Source organism: Odontomachus brunneus, unplaced genomic scaffold, assembly GCF_010583005.1.
Source record: "Odontomachus brunneus isolate Ranch 3 - 2012 unplaced genomic scaffold, Obru_v1 Obru_scaffold_063, whole genome shotgun sequence".
NCBI lineage: Eukaryota > Metazoa > Arthropoda > Insecta > Hymenoptera > Formicidae > Odontomachus > Odontomachus brunneus.
In genome coordinates, this window is record NW_022639513.1 from 189,053 (window position 1) to 203,810 (window position 14,758).

Genomic DNA, 14,758 nt, shown 5'->3' on the forward strand with positions numbered 1-14,758 from the left:
GCGCTCTCGATATTTTTTTCTCTTTCTGGAACGAAAAAAATACGCAGATCTCGAACGCACGGCGTCCCGCCGCCACCTAGTATGCTCTCCTCCTTCTATGGCTGACACTACGCATCATAGTCTGCCGGTATACGGATACTGGTTTATATCTTCTTCTGCTTCATCATGTAGAATCTCATAAAGATACTCAGGAGCTGAAACAATGAACAATAAAAGAATAATGTTTAATTCAGCGAAGTATACAATGCGCTGCCAAATACTAAATACTAAATACGTCTGATTTGTCATCCATATATTTGTCATCCAGATATTAAGATTTTACAGTAAATATAAATTTGAACAAAAAATTTTCTATAAATATGGATCGAAAAATGCTTCCTTAAAAAATTAACGTCCCAAAATCACGGTTTTTATACATTTTTGCAGATATATAGAGAAGTATGCGTTGTTTTCTTTCAAAAATATTAAAACAAAATTTGTAGAAAATTAAATTATCTTTCAAATAAAATCAATACAATTGTAATACGTTAGATAGGTTTTGAGATAACCAGTTTGAAATATAAAAAAAGTTTTTTTCGGATAGAGCTTTTTAAAATACTCTTTATTTATGCCATCATAGTTATAGTTTACGCTGTAAAAAATTAATTAAAAAGTACTTACTGTAATAAGGTCTCACAGCAAAATGCCTCACTCGTTTATCGTGTCTGCGTTTGTTACACATTGGATAAATTTTTTGGTTTTAATTGAATTTAATATTTCACTGTTATTCATATTACTTATATTAAGATATTGATCATTTCCTTAGATTGAGTGAAAAAAATTTTCAAGTCTTCTTTAAATTCACAACACAATAGCAAATATTTATCGTCGGAATATATTCCGTCTTCTCTTCCCTCTATGTTTAAAATAAACACCTCGAATGGATGTAGCGGCTTCAAGCGAATAATATTCGGATTTCTGTTTTTTTCCCAGGGATGATATTCCAAACCGGAATGTATGTTTGCAGGAATTTCTTCGGCACGATCCATGTTAGTTTGGAGATAATGGTCTACGATATAAAGCTTAACAGTGAAGATTGTTTAATTAACATAATTATTGAATTCAACATGAAAATAGGGATTTCAGTATGAGAGAGAAAACATTGATCATGTGGTATCAATTCATTTTAAGGTAAGAGATATATAATATATAATCGGTAAACGTATATATAGAATACAGTTTCAGCATTGAAAGCTGCGCAACGACACATATCGATCCGACAATTGTCGATAAGAATTTATCTTGAAGCCGTTGTCTTCTTTTAATGTTTATGAAGAAAATCTTAATGTATAGCAAACTTTTCAAGTCATGCTAATTTCCGTAAAGCTGGATGTCTTTAATAGTATTTCATTAATGCTAAAGTGCGCAATTCGTATTCGAATCTTTTCGATTCGAAATTTTCTAATTATTCGGATTCGAATCATAGGGATTTGATTCGAATTCGAATAGTTCGCACATCTCCAGTCAAACTAAATAAAAAAATCCTCTACCATTTTCCAAATGACCACGTACACGTTTACTTACTAATTAAAGAAGTTTATGTACTGCGAGGAGTATTCCTCCACTTACCGCAAAATACCACCCTCCCACGCTCCGCTCGCGGAACTCAAGATGTTGGACGCCAGATGCGAAGCAGACCACACCACTTTACCGAATAATCGTTACTCAATGCTAATTCCAACGCAAAAGATGGCCGAACGAGTCGATACAAGTCTGGTAGGTCATCTCTTTGTTCCGAGATTGTTATTGTTGTCCCGTAGCCAGTATTCTACAAAAAATCGAAAGACGAATATAAGGTCGGCGGCATCCAAATTCGGAACGACACGGCATTCATTACTGTCACTAACATTTGAATAATGAGGACTCACTCTGGTTCTCTGTGGGGTTTCCCAGAGAGAAAGCTCTTGTCCCACGCTGTGCTTCCATGTTTCCTCACTCTCGACCTCCTGTTGTCAGTTTCGGGAGCCGCGAGGACACAGGTATTCGGGACGCGCGAATCGCTAATCTAACGCGAAAATCCGAATGTTTCCGATAGCTACGCCGATGGTACGACACATAAACACTATCGGAAACCGCTATCGAAAATGTAAATATTCGCACGAATTTCTCGCGGCTTAGCCCGAGCGATCACTAAGAAATCAATCTAATTTCTTGATTCGACAGCTTAATCCTCTTGTGACGTGCAGCTGCACCACTGCCACGTCACAATACAGTTGTATGCGATAATGCACCAATCTTTTTCAACTAATAACTAAACATCTACGTGTCATTTAGAAAATGAAAGAAAACTTTTTTGTTCAGTTTGATCTAATATACAAGCATACAACGGCAAACCTCGCCATCGCAGCTCATCTATCTTATCACATTTGATCATTCGCGAATCTTCTTGGATTAAAATTTTACGTAGTTGTTTGAAAAATGACGTGTACAATTTTTGTTCACTTTTATGTGTTCTACTTATATTTTTCTTTTGGTCCGTCTTACACGGGACACCCTGTATAAAGCCTTATACTTCCTAAACAAAAGTACCATGAGTTTATAAGGACATGAGTTTAAATGCCTATAATTGCTGGAAAATAATAATTTATATTCCAGCTATATAACATTTCAGCAATATATATAACAGCTATATAACATTTTAGTAACACGTTATATTTCTATTATATAACGGCAACTTCGTATGAATGGGGAATTATAACTAATGTGTATATTACATGTAACAAACATGTTATATTGCACGTTACATCCCGTTATATTACAACGATGTAATATAACTGTTATATTATTGTGTTTGCTGGGAAGATTATATATTTTAGGATGGAAATCGTCGAGTCGCAGTAATGATCTTACTTGCATGTGAGATACGCTTTGTAGTCGAACACGTCCGTAGGAGAAAATCGCAGGGTGAATTTTGCCGATTCACCCGGCAGCAGGATTCCCTTTTCGGGGTAAATCCCAAACGGCAAATCGTCACTCTCTAACCAACTGTCGCTACTTCGCTCTGTCAATCCGGCACTACTGCTGAAGAGATCGGATGGATCGTGGGCGCTAGCAGGTAGTTTTATCTTGACGATATCTTCTGCAGAAATAACGACATCCGTTGTCGTGATTCACGTGTAAGACGAAAGCTTTTCACATACAATAAAACGAATATTAAAACGAAATGAGCTCTATTAACTTTGACGGTAACACCAAGCGCCTCCAAGACGTACTGGTGTAAATTTCTAATTTACTTTCAAGAACTCTTTTCTCTGTATTTTAACTTGGAGTAGAATTTCCGAACGCAGTATATAAGAAACAATAATGACATTATAATGTTGATTAATGCGTCGATTTGAGAAAGATATTATAGAAATGAGCTTTTAAAGAATTCTTTAATATGATGTCATATTAATGAACTCTTTAAAAGCTCTTGAATGTGAGTTTTTCAAGATAATCTGAAAAATAACATTGTTCTTTCTTTAAAGTGTGATTGTAACGCGTAGAATGAGTAAAGGACATAACAAGAAAGACAGCCATGACGGAAATAATTTATTGAAAATATAATGTAGATGCGTGAAAATCACGTTAAAAGTGAAAAGCAAGAAAATACACAATAATTACATAGCAGAATACCACTTGTATCCAAACTCGGTCTTTTATTATACTTTTGTTATGTTTTTGTTATGTTTTATAATATTTTCGTAAATATTCTTTTATTTCATGATTGAATCGAGTTCTTTTATTTCATGATCGAATATACGCTCAAAGAAAAGAACTCTATTTGCTATTTCTTGTAATCCCATTTTCTGTGCAAAACCTTTTACCAAACATATTTCTATTCTAATGAAAGAGAAAGTGTGAACAATTAATCGAAAATTTATGAAATATTATTTCAACCCTTTTTTTAATCAAAAGGAATATGTTTGCTTGAAGCAGAATGTCCTTTTACGTGCGATACGACAGACGCGACTAACAAGATTTATTTTATATAATGTATATGATAATAATATCTGTGTCTGTATGTTCTCTATTAACTCTTAAACCCTTTGACTGATCTGAGCCATGTTTTGCGTAGTTACTGTCTAGAACTTTGCAAGAAATATAAGCTACCATGAAATCTGGACATCCTACTTCTTCCCTCTAATTTCATCTTCTTGACATTTTGTGATAACCTGGACAGTTTAAGGGTAGTTTAACCCTTTCGTCCTGAGTAGTATACATATTCAAGGATGAAAAGGTTAAGCTACTCTCTTAAAGTGAATCAGTGAATAGTCACTGATATCAGTTATAAGTATAGCACTGAGCAGTTTCAGTGCTGTACTTATAGCTGAAAATCAGTGTTTATTTACTGCTTTCAATGATGTTTCACTGATTCACTTTAAGAGAGTAGTTGTAGATAAAAAGCGAAATTTCTCTAACTTTAACAATATTGCAGTTAGAATACTTTCCTTTTGCTTTTAGAAGCATCCTTTTGAGATCACGTATATATGTATAAGAATAAAGTCCTCTGGGACTCAAAGGATCCCGCACTGAGGATGAAATTATACCTTTCTAGATTCCACATTTTTTAATTACCTCGAGATGACGTCAGACATCGTCGATTTAATTTAGCGCCTTTATCGTTTAGCTCCGCCGCGTGATATTGATCAGGTCGCTGGCGAGACTCATGAGTGTGTACCAACGAGTTAGTCGCAGATCGCATATCTCCCTGTGGTCCCAGCGTGAGTCGCGAATAATTTGCGGTTCGTCTCATCGGGTACTGCTCGTCCATATTTATCTGCCACATGTACTCCACGTCGACCGCACCAGTATTCGAGAAGGTGAACACGTATTCGCGCGTCTATCAATTAATAACATGTCAAAGGTAATTATATCGAATTATACCAAATAATTGCCGATTTCATGCTGCACTTTGTACAAATTTTAAAATCTGCTAACAGACTCTTGTTTGTTTCTTTATTTGCCATCCTTTTCGCAATATGTCGGAAAGGAAGAGAGGAGCATCACACATGGTGCGCGCCTGGAGAGGAAACGAAGGCAAAACGGAGACTGAGTTTTACTCTCCCATGAGGGAAATTCATGTATTACGCCAACCTCAACCGAAAATTGTTAGAATGCTGCACACGCGTCAGCTGTAATGTTTCTTTTGGTTTTCACGTGTAAACAACGGCCGGGATTGCATCGGATATAAAACCAACAACGACAGTCTGTATTTTATCGCTTGTGTCCCGTGACGGTTATGACGCGATGCTCGCGTACGCATCGATTCAAAAAATCTCCCCATTATTATGAACAAATATTTAAACTCGATATACACGAGCAATCGTGAAGTTATTTATATAATTCCTATTTTGCTCTCCCGACGCGGCCGGGCACGCGCTACAATCACAGCGAGAAATCCTGCGACCGATGGTCGAATCGCGTCACGCAACACAGGAGAGAAAATTGACAAACAGAAAAAAATGCAAAGTTCGGTGTATTCAAAATATCAATGTTTTTCTAAATGCGGTAAGAGAACAAAGAATTAAAAATACGAAATATAATTAGCAGAAATATCCTTTCTTCACGTTAATTTGATACTAGAATGCTCGACTCTCCCTCTTTCGCTACATGAAACTAAGTCTGTTTTACACAATTATGTAAAAAAAAATAATGTGGCTCATGTGTGTGGACAGAGTCCTCTAAATAAATCGTGTAGTGAACGTATTAAAACGTAGTAAACGTGTTTTCGCAATGCACTGACAATTAAATAAAGAGTCGAAGTAACTCTATTAGACATTCAAGTTATTATCATAAACATGTTAAAACTCTAAATTTTAATAAGAAATAAGAAGATTATAATTTTAAAAATTCGATCAAAAGGATAATTATTATTAATTAGCGTCAAAATGATAAAGTCTAAATTATTCTTATGGAAAGTCGAGTGACTAAGATAAAACATCCAATCCACCAAGCCAATAATTGTTCCGATCTTGTGTTGAATAGGATGAAAAGACAAATAGTTTAGATACCGATCAGAAAACGTTGGTTTATGATACCAGTCGAAAATAATTGCTATTACGTATTAAAATTTGACAGCATCTGGTTATGATAAAAAATATTTTACCATACCGTTTTTTGGTGTGGTTTTGAACAGACTGGCAAAGCTTTTTAAAAATAATTTGACAAATATTGCTTATTCTTGCAATAATAAATTATCAGAAATGATTCGTGTGCATAACAACAGGTTGCCTCCTGGTTTCCATAATAACGTTGTGTATAAATTGCAGTAGTTGTGAGGCGTCGTATGTTGGTTAAACTAGTAGAAGACTCTCTACGCGCATTGCTGAGCATAGGAGAATACCAAGGAGTTCTACAATTGAGTTAACGGCCATACAAGAATATCGTTTGAGAAAAAACCATGATTTCAATTGGGATCAAGCCAAAGTTTTGCATGAGAAACGTTATTACTTGAAACGCCTGATATCAGAAATGATTTATATTAAATTTCAAAAGCATGGACTTAACTCTCAAAAGGACACAGAATATTTGGGTAACAGCTACTGTAGCTTATTATGAAAATAAAACTCTGTTTATTTCCTTCTCTTCCAAGAGAACATTCCGTCGCCGCAATGTTAATGCTCGTGTATATAAATCTGTTATTATCTCTATTACTTAGACGTGGCAATGTTATCGTTGACAGGATCGTTTTACTTTTAGCCGAGCTCAACAAAGGTAATTTATATTGACCGTTTTAATTATTTATTATATTTTAATCTTACCTATTTTTATTTTATTTTATGGTTTTTTTATAGTTATGACGGCTGCTTCCTAGTATTAATTTGAACTTCTTAATATTAGTCGGGTAACGGTCTTGTCAGCTATAATACTGCGAATAACATTCATGTCATTTTATTAAGGTCTTTAATTAATTCTTTTATTTGTTAATAATGCATTCGTTTTGTAAACCTTGAGTTTTTATATCACTGAAGAGGGTTCATGATTGAGCCGAAACGTTTGATTATTTATATTGAGTATTCATGTTCAATAAATATTGCTCTATTTCTTAACACAAGGAAGGTTTTACCCATATGGTACATAGCACTATTAATCCTGTGCTTGAACTCGAATTAGCCCTTTTTCCCATTATTTAATCTGTATGTTGTCTTTATAATACACTAACAAGGGAAGATGTCAGAAGTGTTAACAACGGATTTTGATGAACGTTGCATATATTATAGAGAGGCTTTCCTCTACAATATATCCATAAGGATAAACGGATATTTTGCGATGTACTTTGGTTTCAGAAAAAATAAATTAATTATTTCTCTATATTAGATTCTAGTTACAAGTATCAAACACTTTTTTTGCAGTGCGCTGACAATCAAATAAAAAGTCGAAGTGACTCTGTTGGGCATTCAAGTTATCATAAAATCGTATAAAATAATTCATCACATTATCATCGATTTTTTGCGTTACTTTTTCTGCTTTAAAGACTATTAAAGGTCACGAAAGATTTCTTTCCTAAAGACCCCGAAAGACAGAAATGACTACAACAAAGAGAGTTAAAATGGATTCATCGAGCACTCTAGTGTTAAATCTCCATCGAAATCTCCGTTATTCCGTAGCGCAATCTAATTGCGCGAAAATGCAAGTAAGCAGTAATTACGGTCTACGGGATCTAAACAACCTGAAACATTAGCGTGTCCTTGAAATTGATCTCCTTAATGAGGCAAGAGTACTTGGAGAATGCCACGGTCGCGTTAAGTAACACTTGGATGCACTTCGTCGTGTCAGATACGATTTCGTGGTTCGGCTCGTTAACGGGCTCGACTGCTTTTCTCACGAACGTTTCAGCATTTATCCCTTGCTCACTCGCCACGTCGTCGGAATTTATCGCCAGCCATCGCACCTCCGTCTTCCGATCGTCCCAGCAGCGTTCTTTCGTGGGATCAACAAGCTCGATTGTGCAGACCGTACAGTGGAGACACGTCTACATCGTCAATGTGAAATAATTAATCATGGATAGAAGAGACCGGATCTAGCAAGTTGGTGCAGGAGTTATGTTGGCCATAAACTTTGTTTATATATTTTTCTCGTAAGAGAAACAGTGAGAGCAAAACAGCAAAATGTTGCTTTTACGACATCTGAGTTTCACTCAAATCAGAATAACATTACAGTTAAGACTCCTTGTACCTTGCCGGCCATATCGGACTTGTGACGTCAGAAGCGAAAAATGATGATAAAAGTTGCGTGGCATTTCTGAACAATAATAAATATAGACGAAAATGCATTTGAGATTGCTTGAGCACATTTGTAAAATTATCCAAAAAATATTCTCTTTCAATTATTTTTTAAAATAATTTTTTTATTTAAAACGATTTATTTTATCTAAAACATTTATTTAAAACAAATATTAAAATAATGACAAATATTATGGCCAGCCTCCATTTCGATATCTATTCATGTTTTTTAAAAGAATTCGTAAGAATTTTTTATTTTCCTGTTATCTAAACCAAAATCTTTTCTTAAGTAATGTAGTTAGAATGAAGTTTCATCCGCAAATGTAAACTTATTTTGAATAATAAAAGTAATTTCCACGCATAAAATGGTTGAAATCGATGAATAGATCAATGGAATGGTTGAATCGTATGGATGGGCAAGGTAAAATGGATCTTACGCCAATATAAATAAAAACAAAAATTACTATATTCTAATTGTTAAAAATATGTCTTTATACTCTTTTCCGAAAGAAAATAATAAATCTTCTTTATTACAAAATTTTAAACAATAAAATATTTTGCACAAAGTGCAAAGTCGTACGTATTTTATCCATGTTTTCCACTTTTGTATCCTAGATTGTTAGCCACCTTAATCTAAAATCAAGTAAAAATGGTCACGTTGTAGTATATTCATGTTTTCGTTGTTGTTAAATAAAATAAAGAGTTTGCTGGATCGTTCTTGGTATAAAAACATAGAGAAAAGTTGTCTCTATCATGTCTGTACAGTCAGTCAACAACTAGTTATCTGAAAAATTGAAACTTCGAAATTTTCAAAAAAATCTTGCCCAGATCTCCTTTGCATCCCACTGTAGCATTAATTAAACGAAAGTTCTGCAAACGCAAATATCAAGTGTAAACGTTCGCGGAATATAAATTCGATCTTATTACGTCGACATAGCTCGCTGGTTCCGAGGAGAGAAACGTCGCGATTATTTCCTTGCGAGTCAGACACTTGAGATGACCGACAGACGGAGTGAATACAATATTGGGATGCGCGCTCCATTGGAATCGCAAGTGCCGATCCGCCGATTTATTGACGATCCTGAAGTTTTTTCTGTACATCTTGTTGACAAAGCAGCATCCGTAGTTTAGTTTGTAGATCAATGTGACCGGGATAAATGCTGGTGATAATACTGTAAAATAACTAGTAATTTAATGAACGTCCAGAGATACTTTAAACCAATTAACTCATTGACTGCTAAATGAGTTAAAGTAACAGTCTCAGAGACAAGTTCCAATTTCGGATGAAACTTAGCTCATTAATGTATTAAAAAAGCATAAATTATAGCGTACACTACGGAAATATTTTTTTTATAATATATAATAATATTATAATATATAAAAAAAATATATATATATTCTTTAATTCTTTTATAATTATATTCTAAGGTTAATGTGTAAGACAAAAATATTTTAAATAAAAAATAGTAAATGTTTAATATATATATATATATATATATATATATATATATATGTTTAAATTAATATTTAAATTAAAAATTGTTGATAATAAAGAAAAATCTAGAATTATTATTATATATCATTATATATTATATATTATTTTGTATTAGCGTCTTCTTCAAATTTATGAAACTCTGTTAGTTATGTTACGTACATACCATTCTATATGGACTAAAACAATATGAATATACACATTTATTAATGTCAAATTATTAATGACATTATTATTGGACATTATTAAGGATTTTATTAATGTAAAATTGAGTATTGTATGACTCCCGTTATAGAGATGCGGAATAACTAGAGATCTAACACATTGCGATTACGCATAAACGTTTCTAATTACTTTTTTTTTTAATTTAGGATCAACTAATTTAAAGTTTAATAATTTCTTTTGGTTTTTGAAACTATGTTTGTTGCTTACATTGGTTTTAACATTTCCTCAATAAATTTATGTAAATAAATGAAAGTTATTCTAATTTAAAAATAATCCATGAAGAAGACTGTTATATTATCTCTTACTAGAGAGAAGTATTTTTTATTTTATGTACTAACTACGAGTTAACTCACATAGGTTTTTGGTGAGTTTTACTGAACAAATCCTCATAATATAAATGTCTCATAATTTTTTAAAGACGTCCAAAAGACACTTTAAAAAATAAAATATCTTGGACGTTTTTATTTATTTAATTAAATAATATAATTACAATTATTATAATTAATTATAATAATTTAATTTATTAAATATATTTAATTATAATAATTATAATATTAATTACAATAATTTAATTTATTAAATATAGTATATTAAAATAATTTCAAAATAACAACGGAAATATACGAAGTTCTCTGATACCATTATCGTAGTCGACTTATTGGAATAAAATTTGCGGTATATTATAAAAAAATATCGAAATATGAGATTGTTGAAAATAGTCATAAAAAAAGTCGTATAACCTCCTAAATGTTAAAGAGAACTATATTAAAATTTTATCAAAGTATTAAATTTTTCTTAACTTCAGGGAACACTAAGATACAAAAGTATTCTTTTCAGATTTTTTTATTTTTTACATTTTGCAGCGCAATTAACTGTTAAACTTGAAAGATGCTAAGAAAATAAATTTTTTACGTATTAATCAATAGTCCAGCATACTAGATATGTGATTTTACACATTTCAGAGTAATAAGGAGAGTCAGATTTGAAAAAAATGTCTAACTAATTGCACACTAGGATTGGAAAGGATAATCGCTGTACCATCATTCCTCGATTGTAAATCAACGCGTATTACTTTAATATACTAATTGCTTAAGTTGATTCTTCGACAAAACTAAAGACCTATGCGAAAAAGACAAATCGAAAAGACTTATGCGTGTTAACTCGTAGTTGACGCATGTAGAACGGAGAATGTTCTTTTTCTTTTGTTCTCATAGAAAAATTCTCTTTCACCTCTTTTATTCCTTCAATTCTTTTCCTTCAATTTTTTTCATAGGAAAAATTCATAGAAATTTTCATAGAAATTTTTATAAAAGAAATTCTTTTCCTTCAATTCTTTTCATAGAAAATTCACTTTCACCTTCTGTTACGCTGCCCGATCGTGATGACGATCTTTTTTGTTTGGAATTGGACTTCTGTTTTTCGTTGAGAACGGTGGATTTTGCACTCGCGAGTTCCAGTCCCTCCAGTACGACTAATTCCGCATACACCTCGCCCTTCAGGCCGATCGTAAGATTCTCATCGGGATTATCAGCGACAAATAATCGCACCAGACCCTCGTATTTACCGACGTCTCGCGGGTTGAATTTCACTTCGATCGACGCCGTTTCCCCGGGCGTTAAATGAACCACGACGCATCGATCGCTCGACTCTAGAATATACATGAATGTTTCTCTTTTGCGCTTTAGTTAGTTTTTAGAAAAATCTTCCTTTTTTAGAAAGTCTTTTTAAAAAGACTTTAAGACTTTTAGAAACTATCGTCATTGTTGTCTCGCGAAAAAAAACGAAACTGACTTCGTTCAGCTTGGCAAACCCGTCCATTAGTCGAGTCGTCTTCGTCGTCGCGAGCTCCGAAAGTGAAGAGGAATTGCGGGTCCACATAGATCTCGACGATCACTTTGGCGGATATCACGCTGACGTTTTGGAAAGCGAAGCTTTTCGCAGCGCAATCGTTCACAAGCGTAAGGCCGAAGTTGAGTACAGCTCCTTCTCGTTTTTCATACGGTGGCTTCACTATTGTAACTTCTGGCACGCAAGCCTGTCCCGTTAATTTAACAAAGAACTTCTCGTCCTTTAAGTGCGAGGGCTGCTCAACCTTTATTCCGAGAACCGCATGACATGTCTGCAATTATGAACATAACATTGAACGCAGTAAAAGAGCGAGGTGAGAGCAATATTTTCATTATTGTCCGATATTACTTCTTCTCTTTCTCCCTTTTTGAAAAACATTGTTTTCTTCTCGATTTGAGCGCGCAGCTTTCTTTCATATTGTCAAGTTCGTTAACTTTCCGTCGCGGTCAGACGACGCAATCGCAGAATGACAGGCACAGTTTTTATATATTGGGTCATTTTATTATGAAAACAATTTTCTTTAATTAGAAAATATGCACAGAAAATGAAATGCCATTATGATGAGCTTGACTATATTATGCGTGCGTGTATAGTAGACTTGATTATTAATTAATCGAAAATATATGGAGAGAACTTTGTAATAAAAATTACTGTAAGATTTTGTAATCGAGAAATAGGGATCGACATTCTGACTAATTGACTCTATTCTTTCATTTCATATATTTTTCTTTTATTGTTCTGTTTTCATTGAGTTAATGGCTTTGGATTTTATGTGTCTTTCGTGCACAGTAACTACAAGAAAAGCGCTACACCTTTGGGATTCCAAGTAGTTTTACTTCACTTACCAGACTTCAGTTACTTACCAGACAAACGTTAGCATAATTGTCCAGTAATTGTTCGTGAAGTGCATTAAATTCCTATCAAGAGTCTTTTAGATTTCGAGACATCATTTAGAAGTTCGTATTGTCTGGATAATTTGCACACCGCGAAACAATTTTAATTAAGAGTAATCATTCGGAGAACATGATATCAATTTGTAAAAATGAACAAAAACTTTTAGATTGAATCTGCTTGATATATACTTTCAGATTTGACCAACATCTAAAAGTATAAGACCAAAAGTTCGCTGAGCGCTTATACAGGGTGTCCCGCATAAGACGTACCAAAAGAAAAATATAAGTGAAACATACGGTCGAAGTCATTTTTCGAACCACGTAAAATTTCGAGTTATTAAATAAAATAGATGAGCTAATCAGAGCGCGACGCGGCCGGCGAAGGAATGGCCGATTGCTCACGTGCCTATCTCATAGGCTTAGAGGGGGGGACTACGTCTTAAATCTGTGTGATAGACCCGCGAGCAATCGGTCATTTTTTCGACGGCCACGTCGCGCTCTGATTAGCTCATCTATTTTATCTAATAACTCGAAATTTTACGTAGTTGTTCGAAAAATGACTTCGACTATATGTTTCACTTTTATCTGTTCTACTTATATTTTACTTTTGGTACGTCTAAGAAAAGCGATTACTCAGTTAACTTCCCTTGTTTAATTAATAGCTTTAATTAATGGCTACTTTCGACGAAGAATGTTTTGGGAATATCATATTATATCATATATTTTGGGTCATATCAAAGAAATATCATATATTTAAGAATATTTTCTTGATAATAGTCTTGAAATATATACGTATCGCAAATTGGAGAAAAGCTCATCATTATCATGTATTTAAAAGAATTTATTCTCTTTACAAGGATATAAAACTCTATCCAAGAAAATATTGGTTCGAATTTATGTAGTAAGCCAGCTAAATTTTTGTTTTAATTTAATATTCTTAATTGAAATGCTAAACTTGTTGGGATTCAGGATATATTTTAAGTAAAGTTAATATTCTCTCTCTCTTCTCTTGTAATAGATTTGCGGATATATAAACTTAAAATACTCGAAACGAGTAACATTCACTTAAATATTTATGCAGTATGCATTTTTCTGTGTGTACACCCATTGTATGCATTATGCTCGAAGGAAGCTTAATTTCACTTTCAGCTTGTGTAAAGTCGCAATACGTTTGTACTTATCTTCGATTCCAGAATTTCTTCACGATCGGCATCGATTTTACGTATTAAACATTAGGCCTTTGCGAAAACGTTACCTCTAATAGTGTCGGGTTGAACGAAATCGCGAATCTCTTCTGACTCATCGGCGAAACGCGTTCTTTTGCGGGTGTCACTACGAACGTGTCGGGTTCAATGGTCGCGGATGAAAATGACTCCAGCTGTAGAGTCAGTTCCACATCAGCAGGTATCACGTTCCGGTTGTAAAGCAGGAAATACGCTGTATAAGTGTGATGCACTTTGACATGGCGAAAATACAGGCACCTCTCTTGACGTGCAAATACGGTATGCGCGCCAATCTGTTGGAATTAATAGTCAATTTTTTCTACGACTTTTGTCCTTATGTCTTTCTTATGTCCTTGTTTTTCTTTGTCAGATGCCATTTTAAAATGTCGGAGAGAAAAGAGAGTACCTCTTTTTGGCAGACAAAGTCCTGGACACGATCTATTATATGATTTCCTAGGAACATAGCGTCGAGGTTGTGAAAGTCGACCGTAGGTACGCAGGAATTCACAGAAAGTGTTATTAATTTGCCATTTCGTTCCTCGGAAATGCTGTCTGGTATAAGAATTAGTATTTGCTCCTCCTGAGAGCCTACGAATTCTGGGTAGCATTTTATCGTTACGATATCGACCTCGTTTGGTCGCACGTTCCCCTCGGTCTTTGTTACGGTAAAAGGGCCGACTTGCAACTTAGTTGGAAATTCTGGCACTTTGCTGTGAGAACAGTAAGACGTTAGCATCGAAAGCAATGCCTTACGTGTAAGTACTTAAGGAGGTTGTAAGGAGAATGCATAATGTTAAAAAGATAACATGCAATTTGTAATATAATTTTATTTAC

General features: G+C 34.0%; 1 protein-coding gene across 1 annotated transcript in view; it reads right to left on the bottom strand.

Moving 5' to 3' along the window:
- The window catches only part of LOC116846405 (hydrocephalus-inducing protein-like), a 56,909-nt gene that overhangs the window by 28,151 nt on the left and 14,000 nt on the right, over positions 1 to 14,758 (bottom strand). Inside the window, exons 21-28 of the mRNA XM_032820180.1 lie at positions 14,331 to 14,634; positions 13,957 to 14,217; positions 11,752 to 12,079; positions 11,312 to 11,608; positions 9,171 to 9,415; positions 7,691 to 7,993; positions 4,597 to 4,861; positions 2,889 to 3,118 (exon numbers count right to left, since the gene is read on the bottom strand). Coding sequence (XP_032676071.1) covers positions 2,889 to 3,118; positions 4,597 to 4,861; positions 7,691 to 7,993; positions 9,171 to 9,415; positions 11,312 to 11,608; positions 11,752 to 12,079; positions 13,957 to 14,217; positions 14,331 to 14,634 — 2,233 coding nt within the window. The remainder of the gene's footprint in view (positions 1 to 2,888; positions 3,119 to 4,596; positions 4,862 to 7,690; positions 7,994 to 9,170; positions 9,416 to 11,311; positions 11,609 to 11,751; positions 12,080 to 13,956; positions 14,218 to 14,330; positions 14,635 to 14,758) is intronic.